The sequence below is a fragment of the Bidens hawaiensis genome, unplaced genomic scaffold (assembly GCF_021521415.1).
Source record: "Bidens hawaiensis isolate Kalapana, Puna unplaced genomic scaffold, B.hawaiensis_p1.1 tig00053418_1, whole genome shotgun sequence".
Lineage (NCBI taxonomy): Eukaryota > Viridiplantae > Streptophyta > Magnoliopsida > Asterales > Asteraceae > Bidens > Bidens hawaiensis.
In genome coordinates, this window is record NW_027499635.1 from 1 (window position 1) to 26,545 (window position 26,545).

Below are 26,545 nucleotides of genomic sequence, written 5' to 3' on the forward strand. Positions count from 1 at the left end.
TCATACTCAATCATTGACAGTTACAGACACATTGATACACATTGAAGCATATTCAATTACATTCACTGACAGGCAGCCCTAGTCAGTTACTTTCTCATACACAGAGAGAATCACATAATCATACAGAGTAACATACAGTATTCAGCTATTAAGCAATACTCTCCCAATTCCCTTACTCTCACATTATATCTTCTCCTACACATACTTATTCTCACGCCGGAGGGTTACCCCAAAGAGGACCCCTCTGTCCCTTTCTGAGGGGTAAGTAACGGCGCTGTTCATTTTGTAGGTGGAAGAACACTGATCCAGAAGAACCATCGGTGAAATAGTATGATCACACCCGAGGAAAGTAGATCTGCTACCAGTGAGTAGATCCACGTTTCTTCATTGGCGCCATCCACTATTACATCGGCAATCAGATCTCATCAGATCTACATAAAAAAAAAAAAAATTCAATCACCATGGTTTCTGGCGTTCATAAACGTTGATCAAGCTCTGGAGGATATTGAACGTGAGGGTGTTAACGACGGACAGCAGGTTCTGAGGGTTCCGCGTGATTCTACGCGTACCACCAGCAACCGTCCCCTTCGTCACAACCCCTCACGGCCAGACTGAAACTCCTCCAGACGATCTCACGTTACAAAATATGGCCGGCGCGAAACTGAAAGGACCAATGGGTCCAGAAGAAGAAACAAATGATCCGAATGAATGGCTCATAAACGAGCAGCGGCGTCCGATGGAAAAGTACAATGAAATGGTCAAACAGAAGAAGCTAGCCGACCAAACACAAAGGCAAGCGTTTGATAAGCAGACTACAAAAAGGCCGCACGCGCAGGAAGAAGGACATTCTGTTCACACTGCACACACTGAGTTCAGTGATGAAGAAGTGCATAGCATGAGGAAGACACGGGATACTCATGCAGGAGGCTCACAGCTCCGCGCGCCTGTGAACATGGCGCCTGGAGCCAGAGCAGATCTGGATCTGCACATGCCGTACAGCCCACCGGTCAGAGGGCAAGTGGACGTAACCACACCCTACAGACCAGCCATCTTGGTAAAACACTCAAAGTTTACTGCGCGCATCGCGCAGGCTCCCATCCAGCACAAGACCAAGATGCCAAGTGGTCTGGGCAAATATGATGGCACAACAGATCCAGATGACTTTTTGCAAGGTTTCTATAACACGGGAAACCTAGAGAGCTGGACGATGCCAACATGGTGTCATATGTTTGCTCGCTGCCTCACAGGCGCAGCGCGGGTATGGTTCGAGAGCTTGCCGACTGGGCAAATTGATGGGTTCGAGGAACTATTAGAAAAGTTCCAAGCCCACTTCGTACAGCAGCGCAGGCACACGCGCGATCCTGATGACATCATGCACTGCGTACGCAGGAATGATGAAACGATTGAAGATTACATCACTCGTTTCAATCAGGAGTCCCTGGCAATCGGGGGTATAACTGAGCAGCTCCTGCGCGTGGCCTTTATACAAGGCGCGCGCAGTGATCAATTACGACGAGCTCTCGTAAGCAAAGATGGCATGCCCACCACGTGGGCCAAGTTAATGGAGGCATCGCGAGTTTTCGCGAGAAATGAAAACAGATTGCCCAAGATAGGGCAAGAGAAGAGCGCATCAGGCTGAATCACCGCGCAGCAAAGAGAAGAGAGCCAAACAGAACTCTGTATGGTCCAGGTTGCAGCCAACAAGTTTTTCTTCCGCAGAAAAGCAAGCGCAACCAAGCTCACCCCAGCCCCAAAAAGATGTTCGTAATCGCGGGGATGGTGACAAGAGGGAGGGCGGCAGAGATCCTAGCAGACCTCTGCCAAGAATATGGACTCCACTCACTAAAACACCTTCACAGGTGTTAAGTACTGAGAATGTTCAATTCAAGCCCCCCAAGCAACTTACAACTACAAGGGACCGCAAAACAGTGGCAAATATTGTGAATTTCACAGGTCCCCCGGGCCACAACACCGACGCATGCCATCATTTAAAGGATGCGATCGAGAAGGATGTAAAATCAGGCAGGCTGGCTCACTTGGTGAAAAACCAAAGAATAGAAGATGAGCAACCGGAAGGAGCCTCTGCCAGCAAGAAATACAAAAGAATCTGTGTGGCTGAGGGGGGACGACAAGGGCAGACGTCAAAAAAGAGAAGCGCGCAAATCCACGGAGATTGGCGCGAGCAGCAAGTCATCTTCCCAAGAATCAGGGGAGGCCCTTCAATAAGCAGTCCTCTCGTCATCACCACACACATTGCTCATTACGAAGTGTCAAAGGTCCTGGTGGACACTGGAAGCGAATCTGACATTATGTATGAGCAATGTTTCAGAAAGTTAGACCCGGCAGACCAAGCGCGGCTCGAAATTGTGAACGCACCAATCTGTGGTGTCTCAAATGAAATCATCCATCCCCTAGGCCAGATTCAGTTTGAACTAACTATGGGGGATGATGAGCACAAGCGAGCCGAAGTTGTCAACTTCTTGGTCTTGCCCACCACGTCATGCCACAATATGATCCTGGGTAGGGGAACGATTGCCCAATTTAATGCTGTACCGTCGCCAGCGCACGGCGCATTGGGGTTCCCTACACCAACAGGCGTAACATTTGTTTACCGCGATCATTTGTGCGCAGTGACAAGTACGCCGCGGGAAGGGAGAATGAAACTTCCAATGGCGGACAATGCGCCAGAGAAGTGGATTTAAACCCAAAATTCCCAGAGCAAACGGTCACAATTGGCGCTACCATTTCAGACGAAACGAGATTGAGAATGAAAAGGTTGCTCACAAAATACACGTCGGTTTTCGCGTGGCAACACTCCGATATGACGGGGTTCCCGCGAGACTTGGCGCAACATTCTCTTAACACGTTCAAGTCGGTGGAGCCAATGCTCAGAAAAAGAGAATCATGGGGGATGAAAAGGCGAAGGCCATGAATGAGCAAGTGGAGGACCTGTTGCGCGCAAACATCATCCGCCCGATTCGATACCAGACGTGGGTAGCCAAATCCTGTGATGGTAAAGAAAAGCAACGGGTCATGGAGGATGTGTATACACTTCAAGGACCTCAACAAAGCATGTCCGAAAGACTGTTACCCCCTCCCAAACATCGACGCAAAGGTGGACTCCGTGGCGCCATTCAAGCTCAAATGTTTCCTGGATGCCTACAAAGGCTATCACCAGATTCAAATGGCACCACAGGACGAAGACAAGACTGCCTTCAGAACCGACAAGGGTGTTTTTTGTTACACAAAAATGCCCTTTGGTTTAAAGAATGCGGGCGCAACCTATCAGAGACTTATGGATTCGGTTTTCAGTGAACAAATCGAAGAAATCTAGAAGTCTACGTTGATGATTTGTGATCAAGAGCAGGGAGGAGAGACAAATGCTCAAAGACATCGAGGAAACTCTTCAGCGCCTAACGGAAGTTAACATGAAGCTCAACCCGAGCAAATGTACTTTCGGCGCGGAAGAGGGGAAATTTCTTGGTGTAATGGTTACTAAGGATGGTTTCAAGGTGAACCCTGAAAAGGTGGAAGCCATCCTTGACATGCCTTCACCATCCACCATGAAAGAGGTTCAGAAGCTGAATGGTAGATTGGTGTCAATCAACAGGTTCCTAGCGAACCACGCCAGCAAATCTACTCCATTCGTTAACACTTTGAGGAACTGCTTGAAGAAGAGCCAATTCAAGTGGACGCCTGAGGCTGAGCAAGCTTTCAGTGAGATAAAAGAATGTCTCATAAAGCTGCCCGCGCTCACAGCTCCACTTCCTGGCGAAACCCTTACATTGTACTTGTCAGCTGGAGACCCGCGCCATCGGCGCAGTATTATTGGTGGATCGCAAGGGGATCCAAACGCCAAATATACTATGTGAGTCGGGTGCTGACAGACCCTGAGACGCGCTATTCCATCATGGAAAAGTTAGTTTTGTCACTAACACACGCGTCGCGCAAGCTTCACAGATACTTCAATGGTCATCCGATTGAAGTTCTGACAGGTTACAACATCCAGCAAGTCTTGCGACGCCCCGCGCTCTCCGGAAGGCTGACAAAGTGGGCGCTGGAATTGGGTGAACACACGATCACTTATAAGCCCCGTCCAGCAATAAAGGGTCAAGTTTTGGCGGATTTCATCACGGAAATCCCAGAGGGAAAGATTGAAGAAGCTCAGCGCGAGGTAGACCCTCCGCGAGCAAATGGTGAAGAAGATGTTTGGAGGCTATTCACTGATGGAGCCTCCAACAGCGAAGGGTCCGGCGCAGGCCTCAAACTGGTGGACCCTAATAATCATGAATATACTTATGCTATTAGGTTGGACTTCAAGAGTACCAACAATGAGGCTGAGTATGAAGCCCTGCTGGCTGGTCTGCGCATTGCGCGCAAGTTTGGAGTTAAAAGGCTAGAGGCACATGTTGATTCTTACTTGGTAGCTGCACAGGTCAATGGCCTTTATGATGCCAAGGAGAACACCATGCCTCTATATCTAGAGCAGGCAAAAAAGCTCGTTGAGCAGTTTGACTTCTTCAAAATCATACACATCTCGCGCAGCGAAAACAAGTCCGCTGACGCGTTGAGTAAGATGGCATCAACTAATTTTGATCACTTTGGCAAAGATGTCAGGGTGGAAGTGATGAGCAACCCGTCAGTGCAAGCGCAATCGGTCCTTGTAATTCATACAACCCCTTCATCCTGGATAACTCCAATAATGGAATTCCTGAAGGAGGGGACGTTACCGGACGATCGCGCACAGGCGAGAAAGATAAGACACAAGGCGCAGAACTATGAACTACTTGATGGTACATTATATCGACGCTCTTATCTTGGACCGCTCATGAAATGCCTGGATGCTGAAGAAGCAAGCTATGTGATTAGGGAGATTCACGAAGGAATCTGCGGCATACACGCTGGCCCGCGCATGGTGGTTGCCAAGGCAATGAGCTCGGGCTACTATTGGCCAGGCATGTACTTGGATGCGCTAAAAGAAATACAAAAATGCAAGGCATGTCAGAGCTACACGCCAAACACCATGCGGCCAAAGAACAACTTGATTCCGGTGACCTCTGCATGGCCTTTCCACAAATGAGCCATTGATATTGTGGGGCCCCTGCCGCAAGCGCAAGGGCGAGTGAAATTTTTGGTAGTGGCGATAGACTATTTCACAAAATGGGTTGAGGCCAAGCCACTAGCAAAAATCACAGCTGAGGCGATGAAGCAATTTATCTGGAGCCACATCATTTGCCGTTTTGGCCTTCCTATGGAAATTGTGAGCGACAATGGCAAACAATTCACTGACAGGAAGATATCCAGCTGGCTCAAAGAATTGCACATCAACCAAATCTTCACTTCGGTCTACCACCCTCAGGGGAATGGCCAAGTGGAGCGCGCGAATCAAAGTTTGTTAAATGGGCTGAAGAAAAGGTTGGAGGGAGAATCCCATTCTTGGGTCGAAGAGTTACCTAATGTCCTGTGGGCGCACAGGACATTAAGCAAAACTAGCAATGGCGAATCCCCATTCAGCCTAACCTATGGGACAGAGGCTATGATCCCAGCAGAAATTGGATGCCCATCCCATAGGGTACTCATGATGAGCAAGACTGATAACGAGCGCGAAAAAAGATTGGACCTTAACTTGCTTGAAGGGCGCAGAGAAGCGGCTATCATCAATGAAGCCAGATACAAGAAAAAGCTGGAAAAATATTATAATCAGCGCGTTAAAGAGTGCCACTTCAAGAAAAATGATTTTGTCCTTCGAAACAATGAAGCTAGCCGCGCAATACCCCCAGGAAAAATGTCCCCCAATTGGGAGGGACCTTATCAAATTTCAGAAGATTTGGGGAAAGGCGCGTACACTTTAAAAGATTTGAATGGAAAAAAGATACCGCGCGCGTGGAACGCGGCACAACTTAGAAAATGCTTCATGTAAAAGTTCAAATATGTAATCAAGGCTTTTAAGCCATCATGAATGATGATTCGCGCTATCTTTCAATATTTGTTCTATTACCTTTGCATACATGTTTCACACTTCCTTTATTAATTTGGAGCAATATGACAACACTATATTGACTTCAAAACGAAATAAAACGAAGTAAAACATACATGCGCGAGCCTTAGCTCAAACGCGTTAACGAGTCTTAACTCTAAAACGTCAGGGCCTTAGCCCAAACCTACGAGCCTTAGCTCAAACACGTTAATGAGTCTTAACTCTAAAAACGTCAGGGCCTTAGCCCAAAACAAAGAGCCTTAGCTCAAAACACTCACAAACATCCATCTTACATCCCGCGCAGCCTGATCATAAAAATCCTTAAACACAACTAAGGCAAAGTACATGCCATATCATAGTTGTTAAGGTCTCAGGTCGAGGTCGCGCGCGGAATCATAGTGGATATCTGAGTAACACATGCTGACATGTAATGGCTAAAACTCATACTTCCATATTAAAACCGCGCGACCTCGACGCGCAAAAAAGGAATTGAGAAAAGATATCGCGCATGTCAGCATAAACAAGATACTGCGAAACCACTTACAAAATAGGACTATGGTTAAGTGAATAATTTCCTTACAACCTTGTTCTTATTTTAACGTGCAAGCATATCTTATATCTATACAAGCAAACATGAAGAGATGAATGGAAATGCGCAAGATGTGAAAAAGGGAAAACAAGTTTCATTCCATAGCATTGAAATTTACAAGTATGATGAGTTACAAATTACAAGTATAAAAAATAAAAAACAAAATTAGAAAGATGAAGGGCTTCTCAGGTCTCCACGTCGACGTCAGCCACTTCATCACCCTCATCATCTCCCTCAGCATCCGGCGCGGCCCGCTCCTCATCTCCGAACTGACCATAGTCAAGTTCTTCCTCCTCAATGGAGTCTTCTATCACGACGGTGTCAGGAGCAGATTCTTTCGCCGCGCCAGAGCCGCTGGCAGGGGCAACATCCCCCGCGCCACCATCATCGCCACCAGCCCTCTCGCATTCATCGAGCAACTTCTTTAGCGCGCCGAGGTCGGGCTGGTCAGCAAGCGCAGCTATCTGCAAATCATTAGAAAAGTATTGAGTACAAAACACTTGGAAAATTAATCAAGAAAAACTCATTAAGGTCGAGGTACCTGCATAAGGATGGGGATGGGAGTATTCATATACTTCTCCCCCACAGCGGCCATGTCCGCGCAGGCCGTGTCGCTCTTGTAAGGGTACTCGGATGGGTTCTTCTTCAACATGCCATATTCATACCCATCCGTAAACCCTTCAGCTCGACCCACCAAGCGCGCGGCAGCATTGCAGTCCATCACAAGGGCCTGAAACTCGGCGGAATATTTCATCGCCAAAGCGCAACGAGTCATGCCCTGTGACACCAGCCATTGGCGATCCTGCGCGAGGCCAGCAACAGACGTCTCGAGGGCAGGAACCTGTGAGTTTAATAACTCAACAGTTTCCTTGGTCTTTTTTAGCTCCTCTTTATCAGACGCTGCTGCCGCCAAAATTTCTTCTTTCTCCGCCTGCGCAGCATCAAGTGCTTCCTGGCTGGACGCTGCCGTCGCCAAGGCTTCATCTCTATCGGCCTGCGCGGCCGCCAACTCCTTCTTCAGGCGCGCGACCTCACTCTCCAGTGATGATTTCTCAGTGATACTCTGGACGATAGCTTGGTCACGCGCCTCAGCCTGCTGTTCCAAGACACGCACTCTCCGCGCGTACTTGGCAACTTCGGCCTCCGCCACCTGCTGCTTCTCCCGCGCAGCCTGGAGCTCATGCCCGCGCTTAATAAAGGCGGTGTTGGCACTTGCTCTATTTTCGCTGAGCTCCGCCTGGAGTTTCTCAGCTCGTGCGCGAGCATCAGAAAGGTTCCAGGCAGCCACCTTAGCCTCTTGCTGGGCTGCCACAAGAGCATCGCGTACTTTAATATAATCGCGATGAAGCTCTTGGGAGGCAGCAAAGAAAGCTGACCCAGCGAAAATGTGATCGTTGAGCAAGTCAGCGCGGGTGCGCTCCTCCTGATACCTCCTTTCAGTAGGAGGCACGGCATGAGCCCAGAAGTCCTCGCATACGCCCATGGATTGGAAGGAACTGTCTTCATTAATATTCCATCTCGGGAGGTAAACGTGGTCACCTTCCTGCAAAACACAAGAAATGTTCTAAGTCATAAAACATACTTATATGGAGGTACGCGCAGCGGAGCAACAAATTAAAACATACCTGCGGGGATGAAGCAGAAAAGTCAGCGCCAGCCCCACCAGAAGTCTGCGCTGCGAAGTCTTGTGGCATCGCAGGGCTGGCGCGGTCTCCCAAGGAGTCCTCAGCTTGGGCCCCGTCAGCCTCCTCATCTTCTTCAATAGGCCTCTTCTCCTGCGACCTGGAGGGCTCCAAACCAGTCTCGCGGGGAGGGCTGCGTGTAGGAGGAGGCGAGGGAGGTCTCGACGCCGCCAGTTCGGCGCGCAATACGGCTTCCTGCTCCTTTGTAATCCCAATAAGGGGAGACTCAGCACTAGCAGGAGCAGGACCAGAACCAGCGGCGCCGGCAACGGCGCCAGGAGTGTCGCCAGCAACTTGTACGCCAGCTACAACTCCTATGAACAAATCAACAAGGAAAATTGGTTTATGACTGGATCCAAAAGAAAAAATTCAGGAGACAAATGTGCAAAACATACCTTGGCGCAATTCTGTTCGCGCGGCGAACATCGCCATAAAGTTCATTCTACCCTTTTCAGAGGGTAGAACAGGGGACTTCGAAGCAGCCCCCAGCGCAGCCTCAGCACCTTGTGGCGCATGCGGCTGTTCTGCGACCGTCGCCGGTCCTGCGAACATTCAAAGGAGCAAAGGTTTAATAATAATTCAATCAGATGAAGATAAGCAAAGTATACCTGTCGCATGCGCGGCACTGCTTCTCTCTTCAGCCGCGCGAACGGAGGAGATGACGCCACCATACCTCAAGTGGACAGGAGGTCTGCCCACTTTCACAGGCAGGGAAGCTAAAGAAACCTTGGTGGTAAACACCTCGGTTTCCGCAGGTCCCTTCGTTTGAGCATGGGGATGAGCGACAGGGGTGTCGTCTTTCTTCTGTCTCTTACTGCCCCCTGCGCCGGCTTTCCCCTTAGCTTTGCGCTTTAGTAGGGGCGCCTCCTCTTCCTCCTCCTCCTCTTTCGCGAGCTCCAGCTCGTAGTTTTCGAGCGCATCTGCAAAATACAATCAACAGAACTGTTAATAAATTTTGGTATTCTAAAGGAATAAGCATAAATGCGAAGGCTTACCAGGCGCGTCGCTATCAAAATCAAATTCCAGATCCACAGGGATGAACATGTCATCGAAGCGATCTGGGAAACCAACCTCCCCAGCGCCAAGCGCGACGGAGCCACCCTCCACTTGATCATCATAAGCGGCGTGGATATAATCCTTGGTGACTGCGCAAAAACAAGTCAAGTGATATCAGCAAAAAGAATTATGTTCGCGCAGAAAAAGAAAAAAAAAGCAATGAAATAAACTTACACAACCCGTCGACTTGGATAACGGGCTCAAGCGAGCTGTCCGCCCACCTCTTGCTCATACCAACCCCCACCAGCGCCTCCTCACGAATGCTCTTGGCGGGGGATGGTTCAGTGGACAACTTCTTAACCCAGGCGCCAGTTGGGTTCTTGAGGACACCCACATCCGCAGGCGCAGAAGAGATGGAGCGCATGGTCATACGGATGGGTATCACACCAGCCCTAATGTAGAAGAACCTCTCAGACCAGTCATGAAGGCTCTTGAATGAAACAGTGCTGCACTTAACCTTCTGACTGCGAGGAATAAAGGAGATCCAAGAATCTTGGATCTTGGGCTTATAAAAAAATTGAAAGCGCCGAGGGGTGGGCTCCTCGCGCTGTGATTTGCACATGAACTCGAAATGAGTCATGCGCACGAGTCCAAACGGATGGACTTGGGATATATGAATCCCGAAAAAACGTAACACCGCGCCTACAAACCTTGTCATCGGAAGACGAAGGTTGCAGTGGGTGAAAAAATGGGTGTACAGTGAAATATAGCCGGGAGGCGGGTCCGCCGCCGTCTGCCCGGCCACAGGCAACATGCAGCCAAACACAGGGGGGAAACCCTGTGACGAGATGAGGCTGTCGAGATCGGCCTGCCTCAATTTGCAGGGGATTTCATTCCACCTTTTCGGGGCCTTGGTCTTCCCTACTTCCTCCGATGTGGTCTCAACAACCCTCTTCCCCTTGCCCTTCTGCTTCAATGTCGACATCACCACAGATTTCACACGGCGTCTTCGGGAGGCAATAGAGGTGATGGAGGGGTTAGAGGAGTCTGAACTATCAGACATACAACTGCAGCAGCAGATAATCGAGGATTCAAAACAATCAAAACACTCAAATCAGAATATGAAAGGCAGAAATTCGAAAATTAGCAACAATGAAGATGAAGATAAAAAATTTTTCCTAAGGGCTTGCTTTTATAGGCCCAGGAGAGAGAAAAGTGGTAACTGATCGGATTTCACGCGCCCCCACTCGCAGGTGCAAGCCAACGAGAGCGCGGCACGTGTCCCTAACACTGTTGAGGGGACATAAAAATGTAACCGACCTGCCACGGAACAGAGACGCGCCCCCACTCGCAGGTGCAAACCAATGCGAGCGCGACACGTGTTCCAGACAGCTGTGCGAGGGGACATGAAAGGCAACTGTAGCACCTCGAGCACACGAAACGTCTGACACGTTTACGGCGCACGTCACCACCAACCAACCACGTGTTTGGATCCTTCGTTTCAACCAAATGGATAGAACTTCGCGCAACGATGAAAACAACCAAGAAAACGACAAAACCCCTTTAAAAGACCAAATCAGTAAGTCTAATATCTATCTTACCGCGCTCGCGCGAGATAAGACACACATTAGACTGGGGGGGCTTGAAGAGGTATGTACCCGCCTCAACACCGAGCAAGGCAGGTCAACCCACAAGATAAACACATTATGAAGGCACAAAGCCAAAACCTATGCGCATGGCGCATACAAAACATGCTCAGGCATCATATGCCCAGGCACACATATGCTCGCGCATCACATATGCGCGCGGCGCATATCACATGCTCGTGCATATCACATCTGCCCAGGCACACATATGCTCGCGCATCACATATGCGCGCGGCGCACCAGCGCGCGGCGCATATCACATGCTCGTGCATATCACATCTGCGCATGAAATATCTGCGCGTGAGAATAAAGAGAAGACCTCGCGCATCCTCAGGATGGGCGCATATCACACATGCACATAATCGACCTCGTCCTTATCCAAATCAGGATTAGGGCAACCTTGATTGTGCACGTCAGACAACCTTCCAGAAGGCATCTTTTTAAGGAATAAGAATATGCTGATGTTGACAGCTGCCAAATGAAAGGTCGACAACTCAGCATGACACATGTGCTACCACGTGATTACAACCAACGAGAAAGCGCCAGGTGTCCCAGAGGACACGTGGCGCAGTGCGATTGGAGGAGGCCAACGAGGTTGAGCCTAATCAGTGGAAACCCTAGCACTATAAATACAGCATCAACTCCACTTTGATGGACACATTCATACTCAATCATTGACAGTTACAGACACATTGATACACATTGAAGCATATTCAATTACATTCACTGACAGGCAGCCCTAGTCAGTTACTTTCTCATACACAGAGAGAATCACATAATCATACAGAGTAACATACAGTATTCAGCTATTAAGCAATACTCTCCCAATTCCCTTACTCTCACATTATTATCTTCTCCTACACATACTTATTCTCACGCCGGAGGGTTACCCCAAAGAGGACCCCTCTGTCCCTTTCTGAGGGGTAAGTAACGGCGCTGTTCATTTTGTAGGTGGAAGAACACTGATCCAGAAGAACCATCGGTGAAATAGTATGATCACACCCGAGGAAAGTAGATCTGCTACCAGTGAGTAGATCCACGTTTCTTCAGGAATATTCAATGTTCAGTACATATACCAAAAAAAAAAAAAAAGCTCAAATTGAAATTTGAAATAAAATTTGTTGAAAGAATTGGAATAATTTTAGAAAGGAATGAAGATCATATATTAATTGATATTGGTTGCATCGCGGATTTTTAGCAGCAAATCATGTGGAAATATATTACTACAAGCTCTCACCATATATGGTTCTACGTACATATGAAGGAGCAGCCATAGTGACATCTTAGACCAAATATTAATAATGGCCAATGCAACTATATACAGACGAGTTCTTCCATGTCCTCCTGCCATTGATTTTGTTTCTTCCGAAGGGAAGGTCAGTCAGTCTCCTTCTATTAATATGATGCGTTTCAACTTATGTTTTTATGCTTAGTTAATGTACGTTTATATTTAAATCTTGTTTTTCTTATATATATTTCGGCTGTCGGAATTGGTCCAATGCTGGTAGATTGGTAGGGTTTGTAGTTTGTGTGATGATCTAATTGGTGTATTTGAGTGATAATAGTATGAACTTTGTTAATCCTAGATATAGATATTTATTTTGCTCAGTGTTCATGTTAAATTAGAAAATATGTTAGCGATGTTGTAACGCACTAGTCGGGCGTTGGGTACCAACTAGCAAATAAAAGGGATTGATTGATATTAGTTGGATTGAAATTTTATATGTAACTATTCAAAATACAAAATTTTTCAAAATTCTATATATGATGTTAATCGCTTTGGATTACTAAGTATTATATTTCATATATAAATGTTTCGAAATTTTGTATATGATTTTTCAAACTTATTAGTCGCTTTGGATTAATAAATATTATTTTTCAAATACTTCAATTTTTCAAAATTTTGTATATGACTTTTCAAACTTATTAATCGCTTTGGATTGGATTAATAGTATTATTTTCAAATACTTCAAATTTTCAAAATTTTGTATATATTTCTTCAAACTTATTAATCGCTTTGGTTTAGTAAGTATTATTTTTCAAATACTTAAAAGATTTTGATCAATTTCGACATACTTGATCAAAGTTTGACCGACTTTAACCATTTTTGACCAATTTTGATAAATTTTTTTACCGATATTTGTCCGGATAGTTGAATGATTTCGGCTGATTTTGTATATGATATTTCAAACTTATTAATTGCTTTGGATTAAGGGTTTAATAAATATTATTTTTCAAATACTTCAATTTTTCAAAATTTTGTATATGATTTTTCAAAATTATTAATCGCTTTGGATTAATAAGTACTAAGTTTCGTAATTAAATTTTTCAAAATTTTGTATATGGTTTTTCAAACTTATTAATCGCTTTGGATTAATGAATATTATTTTTCAAATACTTCAATTTTTCAAAATTTTGTATATGATTTTTTTCAAACTTGTTAATCGCTTTGGTTTAGTTGGTATAATTTTTCAGATACTTGAAAGATTTTGATCAATTTCGACATATTTGATCAAAGTTTGACCGACTTTAACTAGTTTTGCAATTTTTTTTACCGATATTTGTCCGGATAGTGAATGATTTTGGTTGATTTGGACCGACTTTGACCAAATACTGATTATTGGGTCCGGTTAGCGGAAATCGAATGGGACACTCACTCATCAATTACCAACTTACTAGTGACTAATAGCGATTTTTATATCACTGCATGCGATATTTGGTCAAGAGCATTTTTTCAATTAACAAAGTCTCTTTTGATATTGCAGGAATTGTTCATGGAAGCCACTCAAGGTGGGACAATGGAAGGCTTCTTTAAGTTAATCTCTTACTTTCAAACACAATCAGAGCCTGCTTATTGCGGATTAGCTTCCCTAGCTATGGTCTTAAATGCTCTTTCTATTGATCCTGGTAGAAAATGGAAAGGTACTTTTGATTGTCTTATATAATGCGATTTATTATTTTCTATACATTATGTTGTTCGTGCAACGATGACGTGAACCATTAACTGTTTGTAGGTCCATGGAGGTGGTCTGATGAATCTATGCTGGATTGCTGCGAGCCTCTGGAAAAGGTTAAAGCCGAAGGCATTTCTTTCGGGAAAGTTGTGTGTTTGGCTCAATGTGCTGGTGCAAAAGTTGAAGCGTTTCGCACCAATCAAACGAGCATTGATGAGTTCCGCAAGCATGTTTTAGCATGCACTACTTCTGATACTTGTCATGTTATTACATCTTATAACCGAGCCACTTTTAAACAGGCATGCATTGTTTCTTGAACTTCCATTTCAATTTCTATTCGATATCTAACAAACTACATTGACATGAATAATGCTGTTTTTTTAATCTCTATTTCTATTGCAGACAGGATCGGGCCACTTTTCGCCCATAGGTGGTTATCATGCCGGACGGGATATGGTATTAATTTTAGATGTTGCGCGTTTTAAGTATCCTCCTCATTGGGTCCCACTTAAGTTACTTTGGGAAGCCATGGATACTGTGGATGAAGCTAGTGGATTTCACAGAGGGTAAATTTTGTGGATTTGTTTCAATAGATTACATGAGTTTGACATGTTATTGACTTAATTTTGATTTCTTTCAGTTTCATGCTAATATCCAGGCTTCAAAGGCCACTAGCATTACTTTATACCCTGGTACATTTAAGCGTTAACCGTATAATATATATTCACATGTTTTGATCTTGTATGTTGTCATTTTTTGCAGAGTTGTAAGAATGCGAGTTGGGCTAGTATTGCAAAGTACTTATTGGAAGATGTTCGGGAATTATTAAGTTCGAAGAATGTGAAACATGTGAAAGATGTTCTGTCCATTGTTTTTAGTTCTATGCCATCAAAGTTTCTTGAGTTTATTAAGTGGGTCTCGGAAGGTAGGAGAATAGAGGAGGGTGATGAAAGTTTAAGTCCAGAAGAGCAAGAAAGGCTTTCAATCAAGGTATCTTATAATATTACAGTGTTTTGGTCAACTTGTTTTGACCCGTTTTCAATCAAGATTCATATCACAACTTTTATCTGTTTCATGTAGGGGAAGATACTGAAACAGGTTCAGGATACTGAACTATACAAACACGTTGCGGAATTTCTGTTACCTGAAAAGCCCCGTTGCTGGGGCCCACCTTGTTCGGGCCAAGAAGTCCGTTTGACTAATACTGCAGCAACTAATGGTTTTTGCTGTCAGGAAACACGTGTACGCTGCATAAAAGCCAATGAAGACACGCCACATGTTACAGTAGTGTCTGGGACCGTGACCGATGAAGACATGCCACTTATTACAGCACTTTTACTAGCTTTACCACCACATACCTGGTCTGGTATCAAAGATAATATCTTGTTTCAGGAAATTGACATCCTTGTGTCTATGGTTAACCTTCCTACTTTGCTTCAAGAAGAGGTATAGTTAAATACTGCCATTGTTTCAATTTGGGTTGAAAAACATGAATTTGTTAATGCTATAATCGTTATTAATTGCAGGTTGGGCATTTGCGTGGCCAGCTGTGCGTTCTCCGGCGATGCAAAGATAATGAGGTAGAGGAAGATCTTTTTGCACCTCCCTAGCATCCTAATATCATACAAAGGTTCAAGGTTCAGGCTATGATTTTAGGCGTTTCAGGTTAGGGCCAACATACCACAAGGAATCTTTGAGTAATCATGACTTAATCTTCAATTTGAAGAAAGTGATTTACGTAATTATTAATTGTTTTGACGTAAAAGCCCCAATTTTGAATACAGTAGTAGACGCGGAAGTTGATTGCATTTGTTATTGTTAAACAAGATGGAGTTATGTATGGTTTCAATAATTACTCTACTCATATAAAGAATTATTCTATTTGTAAAATAAAGTTACACTAGTTGAAATTAAAATTACACTAGTTGGAATCGAAAATTACTACTTGAAATTTAAAAATATTCTACTTGTAGTTCTAAATCACAATACTAATGGAATTGGTACCAGGTATCAGAGCACGAACACGAACACACAGAACCGAATACAAACCCAGACACGTTTGTTATTATTGAGAAACTTCACAAAACTCAATTACTCAGATTACAATCTCTAAACCCCAAAACACGGGTATTTATAATCTAACCTATCGCGTTTAGACTACAATAGGATTGCTAAATAATAGGACATGATAACTATACTAACAATTAAATCTGAGCACATTTAATTGTTTATAGTTATCCACTCGTCAAATCATACTGCTTTGCCTTGCACGCCAAGTAACGCACTTGAACCGAAATTCCTAACAATCACCCCCGGAATTTCGAACTCGAAACCGACAAGTCTTCAACTCCAAGTAATTCCCGCATCTCCTTGAATTTGGTTCTCCTAAGAGCCTTCGTCAAGATATCGGCACATTGCTTAACACCACTAACATGCTCGACACTTACTTCTTCACGATCAACACATTCCCGAATGTAGTGATACCGAGATTTAATGTGTTTGGTCATTCCATGGAAAACTGGATTCTTCACGAGACCTATTGCTGATGTATTATCAATACGTAACACCATTGCTGGAATTTCCTTGTCGAATAACTCACTCATCAATTCCCTTAGCCAACCCGCCTGACATGCGGCTGCGCTTGCCGCCATGTACTCTGCTTCACACGATGAGAGTGCAATCGTATCTTGTTTCTAAGAACACCAAGTAATTGGTGAAGAACCAAGATAAAATACATGCCCCGTAGTGCTTATGCCATCGTCTTGGTCAATGTTATGGCTAGGGGTGAGCAGAAAACCGAATTAACCGAAAAAACCAAACCAAAGCATTAACCAACGGTTAATTTTTTGTTTTTTTGAAAAACCAAAATTTCGGTTTCGGTTCGGTTATCCATTTTTAAAAAACCGAAAAAAACTGAACCGAACCAATTGATGATGATAAAGATTATCAAGATGATGAGGAATAGACTAAACTTTTAAGATAAATAAATAAGATGCTGAATGAAGATCGGGACTAAACTTTTAATGCTTTTTAAATTTTAAACTCTATTTAGCAACTTTGTATTCGTATAGTTCCACGTAACACGTGCTTATTTTTGTTTTTTGAATCCAATATATATGTGGAGTGTGGTACTCTAACACGTTCTTATACAAGCTTAAAATATGCATTTTCATTTTATAATTTTTTTTGCAATGTCAACACATAATTGAAAAAAAACCAAAAATAACCGAACCGAAACCGAAATCAACCGAAAAACCTAAAACCAAAAAACCGGAAAACCGAACGGTTTGCATATTCAAATAACTGATTACTTCGGTTTCGGTTTGGGTTTCGCCTAATAACCGAACCGAACCGAACCGTGCTCAGCCCTAGTTATGGCTACTATCATTATAACCAACTAACACGTTTTTCCCACGAGTGTAAGAAATACCAAAACCGAGAGTACCTTGAATATAACGAAGACTCGTGGCTTACAACTCCGACCGAATATGCCAAGTCGGGACGAGTTTGTAAAAGGTACCGGAGACACCCGGCAATCTTTCGATATCTCGTAGCATCAAAATCTTCTTCATCTTCAAATTTAGAAACTTTTATACTCGGATGCAATGCAATTTGAGCAGGATTGCATATCTCCATCCCCGCTTCAGCTAAAATTTTCTTCGCATACGCTTCTTGCTTAATTTTTATCTCATCCTTACTTTGTGAAACTTCAATTCCGAGATAATAAGTTAGCATTCCCAAATCCGACATCTCAAAGTTTAAAGCCATCTCGCGCTTAAACTCCATTATTAAGTTTAAATTGGAACTCGTTACGATTAAGTCGTCAACGCACACACCGACTATTCAGAGATCAATTCCAATTTTCTTTCGATATACCGTTCTTGCGTGCACCGGTGAAACTTCATATTTAACAAAATACCGTTCAACTTTGTATTCCACACCCTCGGAGCTTGCCTTAAGCTATACAACGCTTTGGTTAATTTGTATACTTTGCGCTCTTCACCCTTTTTAACAAAACCAAGCGGTTGAGTAACAAATACTTCTTCTTTTAACTCGCCATGTAGGAACGCGGATTTGACATCGAGGTGATGCAATTCCCAACCTTTATTCGCTGCGAGAGATAATAATAAACGAACTGTGTCAAGTCTAGCCACTGGTGCGAAAACCTCGTCAAAATCTACTCCGGGTTGCTAAACATAACCCTTTGCCACAAGTCTCGCCTAGTGTTTATTAAGCGAGCCATCTGCGTTTCTTTTAACCTTGAAAACCCACTTTAAACCAATCGCCTTGGCACCACGTGGTAACTCGGTTAATATCCACGTATTATTTTTATTTATCGAATCAATTTCGATACGCATTGCTTTCACCCAATCTGGTTTTGATTTTGCATCATCAAAACAAACCGGTTCATCATCAGCAAGCAATAAAATATCCTTATCAATCATACTCGAATTCAAGACATAATCACTAAAACGTACCGGGGTAACCGTGGCTCGCGAAGATCTCCGAACAGCCGGCTCAGGTGTAACCGTGTTGCTTGTACCAGCAAGCACGAGTCACAAATTTGATTTTCTTGATAAACTTTTGGCATTCCAACGACCATATTCTTTTTCACCATTTGTTTCATAGACTCGAAATTTAGGTGTCCTAGTCTCGCGTACCAAAGCCAATTCTCGTTATCAATATGGGCTTGTTGGAGCACTTTCGACTATCGGTTCTTCATCATCTTCTTCACCCCCGTCACCACTTGAACTCATAGAGTTTGACCCAGGGCTCGACCCGATGTTTTCGGTATTCACGATTCCTTCTCCGGTGTCAATTTCATCACCAAACTTAACCCAAAACATACCTGGTGATCGATCCTGCTCTTCGATTATTTCGGTACTTTTACCCCAATTCCAACCTTGTTTTTCATCAAAAGCCGTGTCACCCGCTCTACTCACAACAATTTTTCTAGTCGATGGATTGTATAAACGATATGCCGCCGAACCTTTCTCGCTTCCGAGAAAAACTAAACGAGTCGAACGATCGTCTAATTTCTTAATATTTCCACCAAGTATTTTTGAATACGCAACACATCCAAAAACTTTAAGAAATCTAAGATCCAGTTTCTTTCGCTTTAACATCTCATACGGTGTTTTGTCTTTTAACGCTCGAGTTGGAATTTTATTAATCACGTCGGTCGAATGCCTCACCGCTTCTCCCCACATATAATTAGGAACTTGTCTCGCTTTTAATATACTCCTAGTCATATCCAATATCGTGCGGTTCCGCCTCTCCACAACACCGTTTTGTTGTGGTGTATATGGAGCGGTTAAATGCCGAATAAAACCCTCGTTTTCAGAGAACCGATTGAAATCACGAGATGTAAATTCTCCCCCTCGATCGGTTTGAAACGTCTTAATTTTCTCACTATTTTCCGATTCCACCATGACTTTAAATCGCTTGAAGGTATCAAACGCTTCGTTTTTTTCCTTCAACAAAAAAGTCCATATGAAACGTGAAAAATCATCTATGAAGACGAACACATACCTATTTTCGGCTATGGTACTAGGAGTAATGGGCCCGCATAAATCTCCATGGATTAGTTTCAAGGCTCGGGTTGCTCTGAAAGTCGCCGACTTCGGAAACGGTTTCCTCGTTTGCTTCCCGACTAAGCACGAGTCACAAATTTGATTTTCTTGATCAACTTTTGGCATTCCAACGACCATATTCTTTTTCACCATTTGTTTCATAGACTCGAAATTTAGGTGTCCTAGTCTCGCGTGCCAAAGCCAATTCTCGTTATCAATCCGGGCTTGTAAACACACGGGTTTCCCCGTCTTTAATTTAATAGTATAAAGACGATTCTTGGATCGAGTAACCCGCATTAACAATTTTCCTTGATCATCATACATCAACAAGTAATCGTCTTTCATACGAATATCACAACCACTTTCTGTTGATTGCCCAAGACTAATAATATTACTTTGTAAACTAAGAATATAATAAATGTCGGTCAATAATTGTTGCTCCCCTGTTTTACCGACTAGCAATATCGACCCTTTCCCGCAAATATCAACACAAGACCCATCTCCAAATTTAACTTTACCACCAACACGCTTATTTAATTCAGATAAAAAAGATACATTACCCGTCATATGGTTGCTCACACCGTTATCCAAATACCACAAGTCTCGTTCGTCCGAACCACCCTCGTAATATTTTAGTATAACCTTCTGTTCATTCAAGTACACCTTTTATTGAACGCACTGCACCATATAGAGGGACAGGTCCTTTTCTTTTGCGTCGGCCAAATTTGCTTGTTTATTTTTCCTCCGTTCCGGACACCTCGAGACGAAGTGACCGTATTCATCACAACGAAAGCATTGAACTTCTGAGTAATCCTTTTTAACCTTTCGTTTATCCCCTTCATTGGACCCTCCTTGTGAACCACGGTTCTGATTGCCACGTCCACTACCATGTCCTCGGTTCGAACCTTTCCTTTGATACCCTCCTCATAAGTCTTTAACCTCCCGACAACATCCTCAAAACCGGCTGTTTTAAGGTCTAACACTTGCTCGAAGGACGCTACAACTTGGATAAACCTGCTCGACAGGCTTGTGAAGAATTTCTGAACTAGCTTCCTTTCTTCATACGGTTGTCCAAGTGTGGTTGCTTTAGAGGAGATCGCGGTTATTCTCGAGGCATACTCATCAATTGTTTCGGTTTCTTTCATCATCAAACCGTCAAATTCACGTATTAACGTATGAAGTCTAGCATCCTTCAAACGTTCCGCTCCCATATTTCTTGACTTTATGACATCCCACATCTCTTTTGCCAATTTAAAATTACCGATTTGAAGTATCTGTTCCTCGGGAATCAACTGAAACAGAAGCGCCTTCGGGATGTTATTTTTCTTCGCGTCATTAGAGCCCGGATCAATTACATCCCAAACTCCATGAATCCCAAAAATAATCTCCATGTGCGTACTCCAACTCGTGTAGTTCGTTTTTGTCAAACACGGAAATTGAAACGATCCGAAGGTCGTCTCTTGTCTCACCCCAGTCCAGGGCCTAGGAGTGTGACCATCAGTTGGTACCTGTTTTGTAAATATATATCAGAGTAGCAGATTTATTTTAGCGGAAGTCTTTAAATATTAAAATATTAATTTACATTATCAAAATTACTCGGGAATTAAACAACCGAGTTTCAGTTTTACAAAACCGTGATATTAATAATACAAGGATTTGTAATATTCAAAAACGAGCCATCTCGAGCGATCTTCTATGACTCCAATCCTTGTATATCATCTATTATCATCTAGTTACCTGCAAGGGTGGAAAAAACATGTCAGCTATATGCTGGTGAAACGTTGACTCGATAAAACATTTATAACAGTCGTTAAATACAAACATAGTTTTCTGTTTCACAAACTCAGCAGGAATGCCTGTCCATTCCCGGGATTTGTACTACTGCCCTACACACACAATTCAAAGGTTCCCCGAGTATATAGCCCCTGTTCGGAGACAACTTTCCCCTAGGCTATATAACCCTGTTGGAGAACTGGTTATGAATGACTTGGTTTTGTATGCCAATTATCAGTTATGTTTGGATCCAGACTCATGTGTATTCGGTCTGAGTTTATTTTTATTATCTATTTTGTATTATAACGATTTTAGAGATTATATCTCATGCAAACATTTATCAGACTCTTTTTAATAAACAACCTGTCTATTACAAGAGTAAAATCAGTTCAGACGGTAAAAGGTTAATGTGTTCACCTCGTATATCAGTGGATAATATCAAACTCCTCTTCTCAGTATGCTTAACAACCTATATTCATAATAGGCATGCATAAGTATCTAGTTGATACTATTCAGCAGACTTTAAGTCTGTTTTAGTTCAGCAGACTTAAGGTCTGATCAGCAGACTTAATGTCTGATTCAGTTCAGCAGACTCGAGGTCTGATCAGCAGACCTAATGTCTGATTCAGTTCAGCAGACTCGAGATTTGATCAGCAGACTCTTAAGTCTGACCTAACCTTAGTATAGTTATAGTCGTTTTATGAAAATACTTTGAATTTACATATGACGTTTAGAATAGCACGCTTTGGCCTAATAAAGGTTATCACGTTAGCAAACTTCTCCAGGTAAGCAAACGGGTCCCGCGGTTGATTGGGATTTGTACGAATTTCTTTTCTTAGGCAAGAAGAGTCTACTAATGATATCCCCCTTCCAGTTACTACATGCCCGTCAAAATAATAGTTTTGATAACATTACTTCACGTGGAAGCAACGTCTTTGCTTTATAAAACATTACTTGGAAAATAATTATAGTTTAACGACTATACCCTTAACTAAGCTATATCTTATGTATTAAAAAGTAACTAGTAAAGTAACTTAACCTTAATCCTACCTTAATCGGCTCGACGAGACTTAAGAGCTAAGAAATCAGCAGCAATTCAGCTTGTACTTCGTTACAAGATCAGCAGCTTGTTAAACAGCGTAACGACACCCCGGTTCTTCACGAAAACAGCTCTCGACACCCTAGAATGCTCTTGGCGAGTACCTAGGTTAAGTGTGTGAAATGAAGGTGAAATGGGATGAAATGGCTTGAACCCATAACTGCCCTTTTATAGGTGAGTTTTGCAGACCATCGCGTAGCGGGATGGCCTTTTCCCCAAGGCCGTCACGTAGCGTGACGCCGCAATTAATCAGAAGCTGCCACGTGTTGACACGTGGTTGGCCACGTGTCCCGGGTTACTTAACCTGTCTCATCGCGTAGCGCGATGAGACTAGTGAGTTTCTTTGTCGCGTAGCGCGACGTCTACCTTTTTCTTGAATTGTGTGATTCTCTGTCGCGTAGCGCGATGAAGTTTGTCAGAGGACCATCGCGTAGTGCGATGGGTCTAAAAACCCAAAATTTTCATTTTCAGTCCTTTAACTTTCAGAATTGGCATTTTTGGCCCCTTAACTTCTAATCTTGACATTATTGGCCCAAAACTAGATGGGGTATTTTCACGGTGTTACATCTCTTTTCCCGTTTGGTTCGCGTCGCTCATCTTGTTTCTTTGACTATAAGTCTTCGAAAAAACCCGTGACCTCGATTCAATGGTTCAAACACGTGATTTGGTTTATGTGCACAACCAAACTACCTTAATAAAATATTCAATCGAATAAAAGATTTATTCAATTCCTTTTAATCACCAAACCCTTTAACCAAAACAAACAAACTGAGATTCTGCCAATCTTTTGGAATTGGTACAGGAAAAGTGGCAAACCATTAAGAAATCACGTGAGAAGATGGTGACATCACCTCGATAACCGCGCCTCAACAAAACAGGTTCTGTCAACGACTAAATCGCCGAACACCTTTTTCTTTGCCGACCAGATTCAATCCCGACCAAATCCCCGTCCACCAATCCAGAGACCACCTCAATCTCCGTGACGCTGGTCGCCGGTTTCTGCTTTTCATCGGTCGGTCGCCGTTAAAACTGCGATGGTACCACCCCCGAGACGCACCAGTGATTAACTAGTCGCCGGTGGGAGTTCCCTCATGTCGCAGGTCACTCCAATCTTCAACTGCACAGGTCCGACCTTCACGCCGGTTCCTAGGTATGTCGAACGCTCTGATACCAATTAATGGAATTGGTACCAAGTATCAGAGCATGAACACGAACACATAGAACCGAATACAAACCCAGACACGTTTGTTATTATTGAGAAACTTCACAAAACTCAATTACTCAGATTACAATCTCTAAACCCCAAAACACGGGTATTTATAATCTAACCTATCGCGTTTAGACTACTATAGGATTGCTAAATAATAGGACATGATAACTATACTAAGAATTAAATCTGAGCACATTTAATTGTTTATAGTTATCCACTCCTTAAATCATGCTACTTTGCCTTGCACGCCAAGTAACGCACTTGAACCGAAATTCCCAACAAATACTTGTAATATAGAATTACACAACTTGAAACTGAAAATTACTATATGTGAAATTTAACTTACTCTACTTGTAAAATAAAATTACACTAGTTGGAATTCAAAATTACTCTATGTGAAATTTAAAAATACTTACTTGTAATTTAAAATTACATTACTTGTAATATAAAATTACACAAATTAAGATTAAAAATTACTCTACGTGAAATTTAACTTGTAATATAAATTTACACTACTTGTTTCAACTAGAGTAATTATTATGTAAGTAATGTAATTATCGAATATGTTTCTTCTTTATCAAATAGCATGCTTCAAAATCATGATGGTTCAAAAATCACCCTGTAGCTACAAAATTGATTGGCAAATCGCACAACACTTTGTAACCAGTCTAAGCACTAACGCCTACTTCTTAATCGTAACAACAGTCCAATGAAATTGAGCTTTACAATTGAACAATCATTAATCGTTGTTTTACAAATTCAATTGAAACAGAGGTGCGACGGATTAACGACTTGGGCTCGCTAATCGTAACCGACGCAATTAATTGCATCAATGTTTCAATGTGTCGAAACACGAAACGAATCTAACCTGATCCATGACGATGCTTCCACGGATTTTCGAGATGAACGAACCACGTCTTGATCTTCTTCTTCCTCGGCTGCGCCTGAGACCTGCAACTGTGAGACCTGCGATTGCCGTTCTGGGGGTGTGGAGGCGACTGCTAAGATATCCTGAGGATTTCTTGTTCACAGACACAAAAAGTGGTGGTGGCTCTTATTGAGCATGACCTATGATAAGGAGGTGGAGACCTCCTTATATAGAGTCTCATGGCCACCATCATGGTACCCTAATGGGCCTAGCCCAGTTAGGGTTACCTCCACAAAACCCCCTCGGCCCAATAACATCGTATTAGTCCATGTAATGAAATAAGCCAAACATAATAGATTTAGGGTCGTAGAACCGGGTTTTAGTACCATACCCCTACAAGCCCCCCCAAGTCCAGTGTTGCTCCTGGGCGCGCAAGCGTCTAGGTGGAGCGCTGGACTTTATAAGGTGTGAGGCGGTTTTTTCCCTTTTCTTTGGCCTTGTCTTTATTGTCTGAGTTTTGAGAGGCCTTCTTCATGATGGTGACATGTTGTAATAAAAGCCTGCGCGCGAGGTGACTTACAAGCTATAATAATAATGAAGCTCGCGCGTGAGGCGACTTACAAGCTATAATAATAATGAAGCTCGCGCGTGAGGCGACTTTCGAGCTATAATAATAATGGAGCTGGCGCGAGAAGCGACTTACGAGCTAAAATAATAATAATGCCTGCGCGCGAGAGGCGTCTTGCGAGCTTAGAATAATAAAAGCCTGCGCGCGAGAGGCGTCTTATGAGCTTTGAGAATAATAATTGAGCTGGCGCGTGAGGCGACTTACGAGCTGTGAAAGTAATAAAGCTTGCGCGCGAGAGGCGTCTTATGAGCTTTGAAAATAATAATTGAGCTGGCGCGTGAGGCGACTTACGAGCTGTGAAAGTAATAAAGAAGCTGGCGCTCGAGGCGACTTACGAGCTTGTAGAATAATGAAGCTGGCGCGCAAGGCGACTTACGAGCTTGTAGAATAATGAAGCTGGCGCGCAAGGCGACTTACGAGCTTGTAGAATAATGAAGCTGGCGCGCAAGGCGACTTACGAGCTATAATAATAGAGCCTGCGCGAGTGGCGACTTACGAGCTAAGAATAATAAAGCCTGCGCGCGAGACAACTTACAAGCTGTAGAATAATAAAGCCTGCGCATGAGGCGTCTTACGAGCTAAGAATAATAAAAGCCTGCGCGCGAGACGACTTACGAGCTATAATAATAGAGCCTGCGCGAGTGGCGACTTACGAGCTAAGAATAATAAAGCCTGCGCGCGAGAGGCGTCTTACAAGCTGTAGCATAATAAAGCCTGCGCATGAGGCGTCTTACGAGCTAAGAATAATAAAGGCCTGCGCGCGCGAGGCGTCTTACGAGCTGTGAATAATAAAGGCCTGCGCGTGAGGCGACTTACGGGCTGTAAGAAAAACAGCTTGCGCGCGAGGCGTCTTATGAGCTGTGTGAATAATAAAGGCCTGCGCGTGAGGCGACTTACGGGCCATAAGAGTAATAACAGCTTGCGCGCGAGGCGTCTTATGAGCTGTGTGAATAATAAAGCCAGCGCGTGAGGCGACTTACGGGCTGTAAGAATAACAACAGCTTGCGCGCGAGGCGTCTTATGAGCTGTGAATAACAAAGCCAGCGCGTGAGGCGACTTACGGGCTGTAAGAATAATAACAGCTTGTGCGCGAGGCGTCTTATGAGCTGTGAATAACAAAGCCAGCGCGTGAGGCGACTTACGGGCTGTAAGAATAATAACAGCTTGCGCGCGAGGCGTCTTATGAGCTGTGAATAATAAAGCCAGCGCGTGAGGCGACTTACGGGCTGTAAGAATAATAACAGCTTGCGCGCGAGGCGTCTTATGAGCCGTGAATAATAAAGCCAGCGCGTGAGGCGACTTACGGGCTGTAAGAATAATAACAGCTTGCGCGCGAGACGTCTTATGAGCTGTGAATAATAAAGTCAGCGCGTGAGGCGACTTACGGGCTACTTTATGTCACGCGCCACGTGCAGATGTTGCATGCACGTGCGCGTAGACTTTGGCTTTGTGTTATGCGCCACGCGCAGATGTTGCGTGCGCGTGCGTGTAGACTGTGACATGTGCGAGCATGTGATGCGTAAGCATGTGATGCGTAAGTATGTGTAATA

The 26,545-nt window shown here is 43.6% G+C and overlaps 1 protein-coding gene across 1 annotated transcript; it reads left to right on the plus strand.

The window, feature by feature from the left end:
• Window positions 1-12,191: 12,191 nt before the first annotated feature.
• On the plus strand, window positions 12,192-15,475 carry LOC143600129 (glutathione gamma-glutamylcysteinyltransferase 1-like). The gene is made up of 8 exons (XM_077077906.1): window positions 12,192-12,266; window positions 13,656-13,812; window positions 13,905-14,143; window positions 14,247-14,410; window positions 14,485-14,536; window positions 14,607-14,834; window positions 14,925-15,290; window positions 15,371-15,475. The coding sequence occupies exons 1-8, from the start codon at window positions 12,192-12,194 to the stop codon at window positions 15,452-15,454; spliced, it is 1,365 nt and encodes a 454-aa protein (XP_076934021.1). The 3' UTR covers window positions 15,455-15,475.
• The last annotated feature ends 11,070 nt before the right edge of the window (window positions 15,476-26,545 follow it).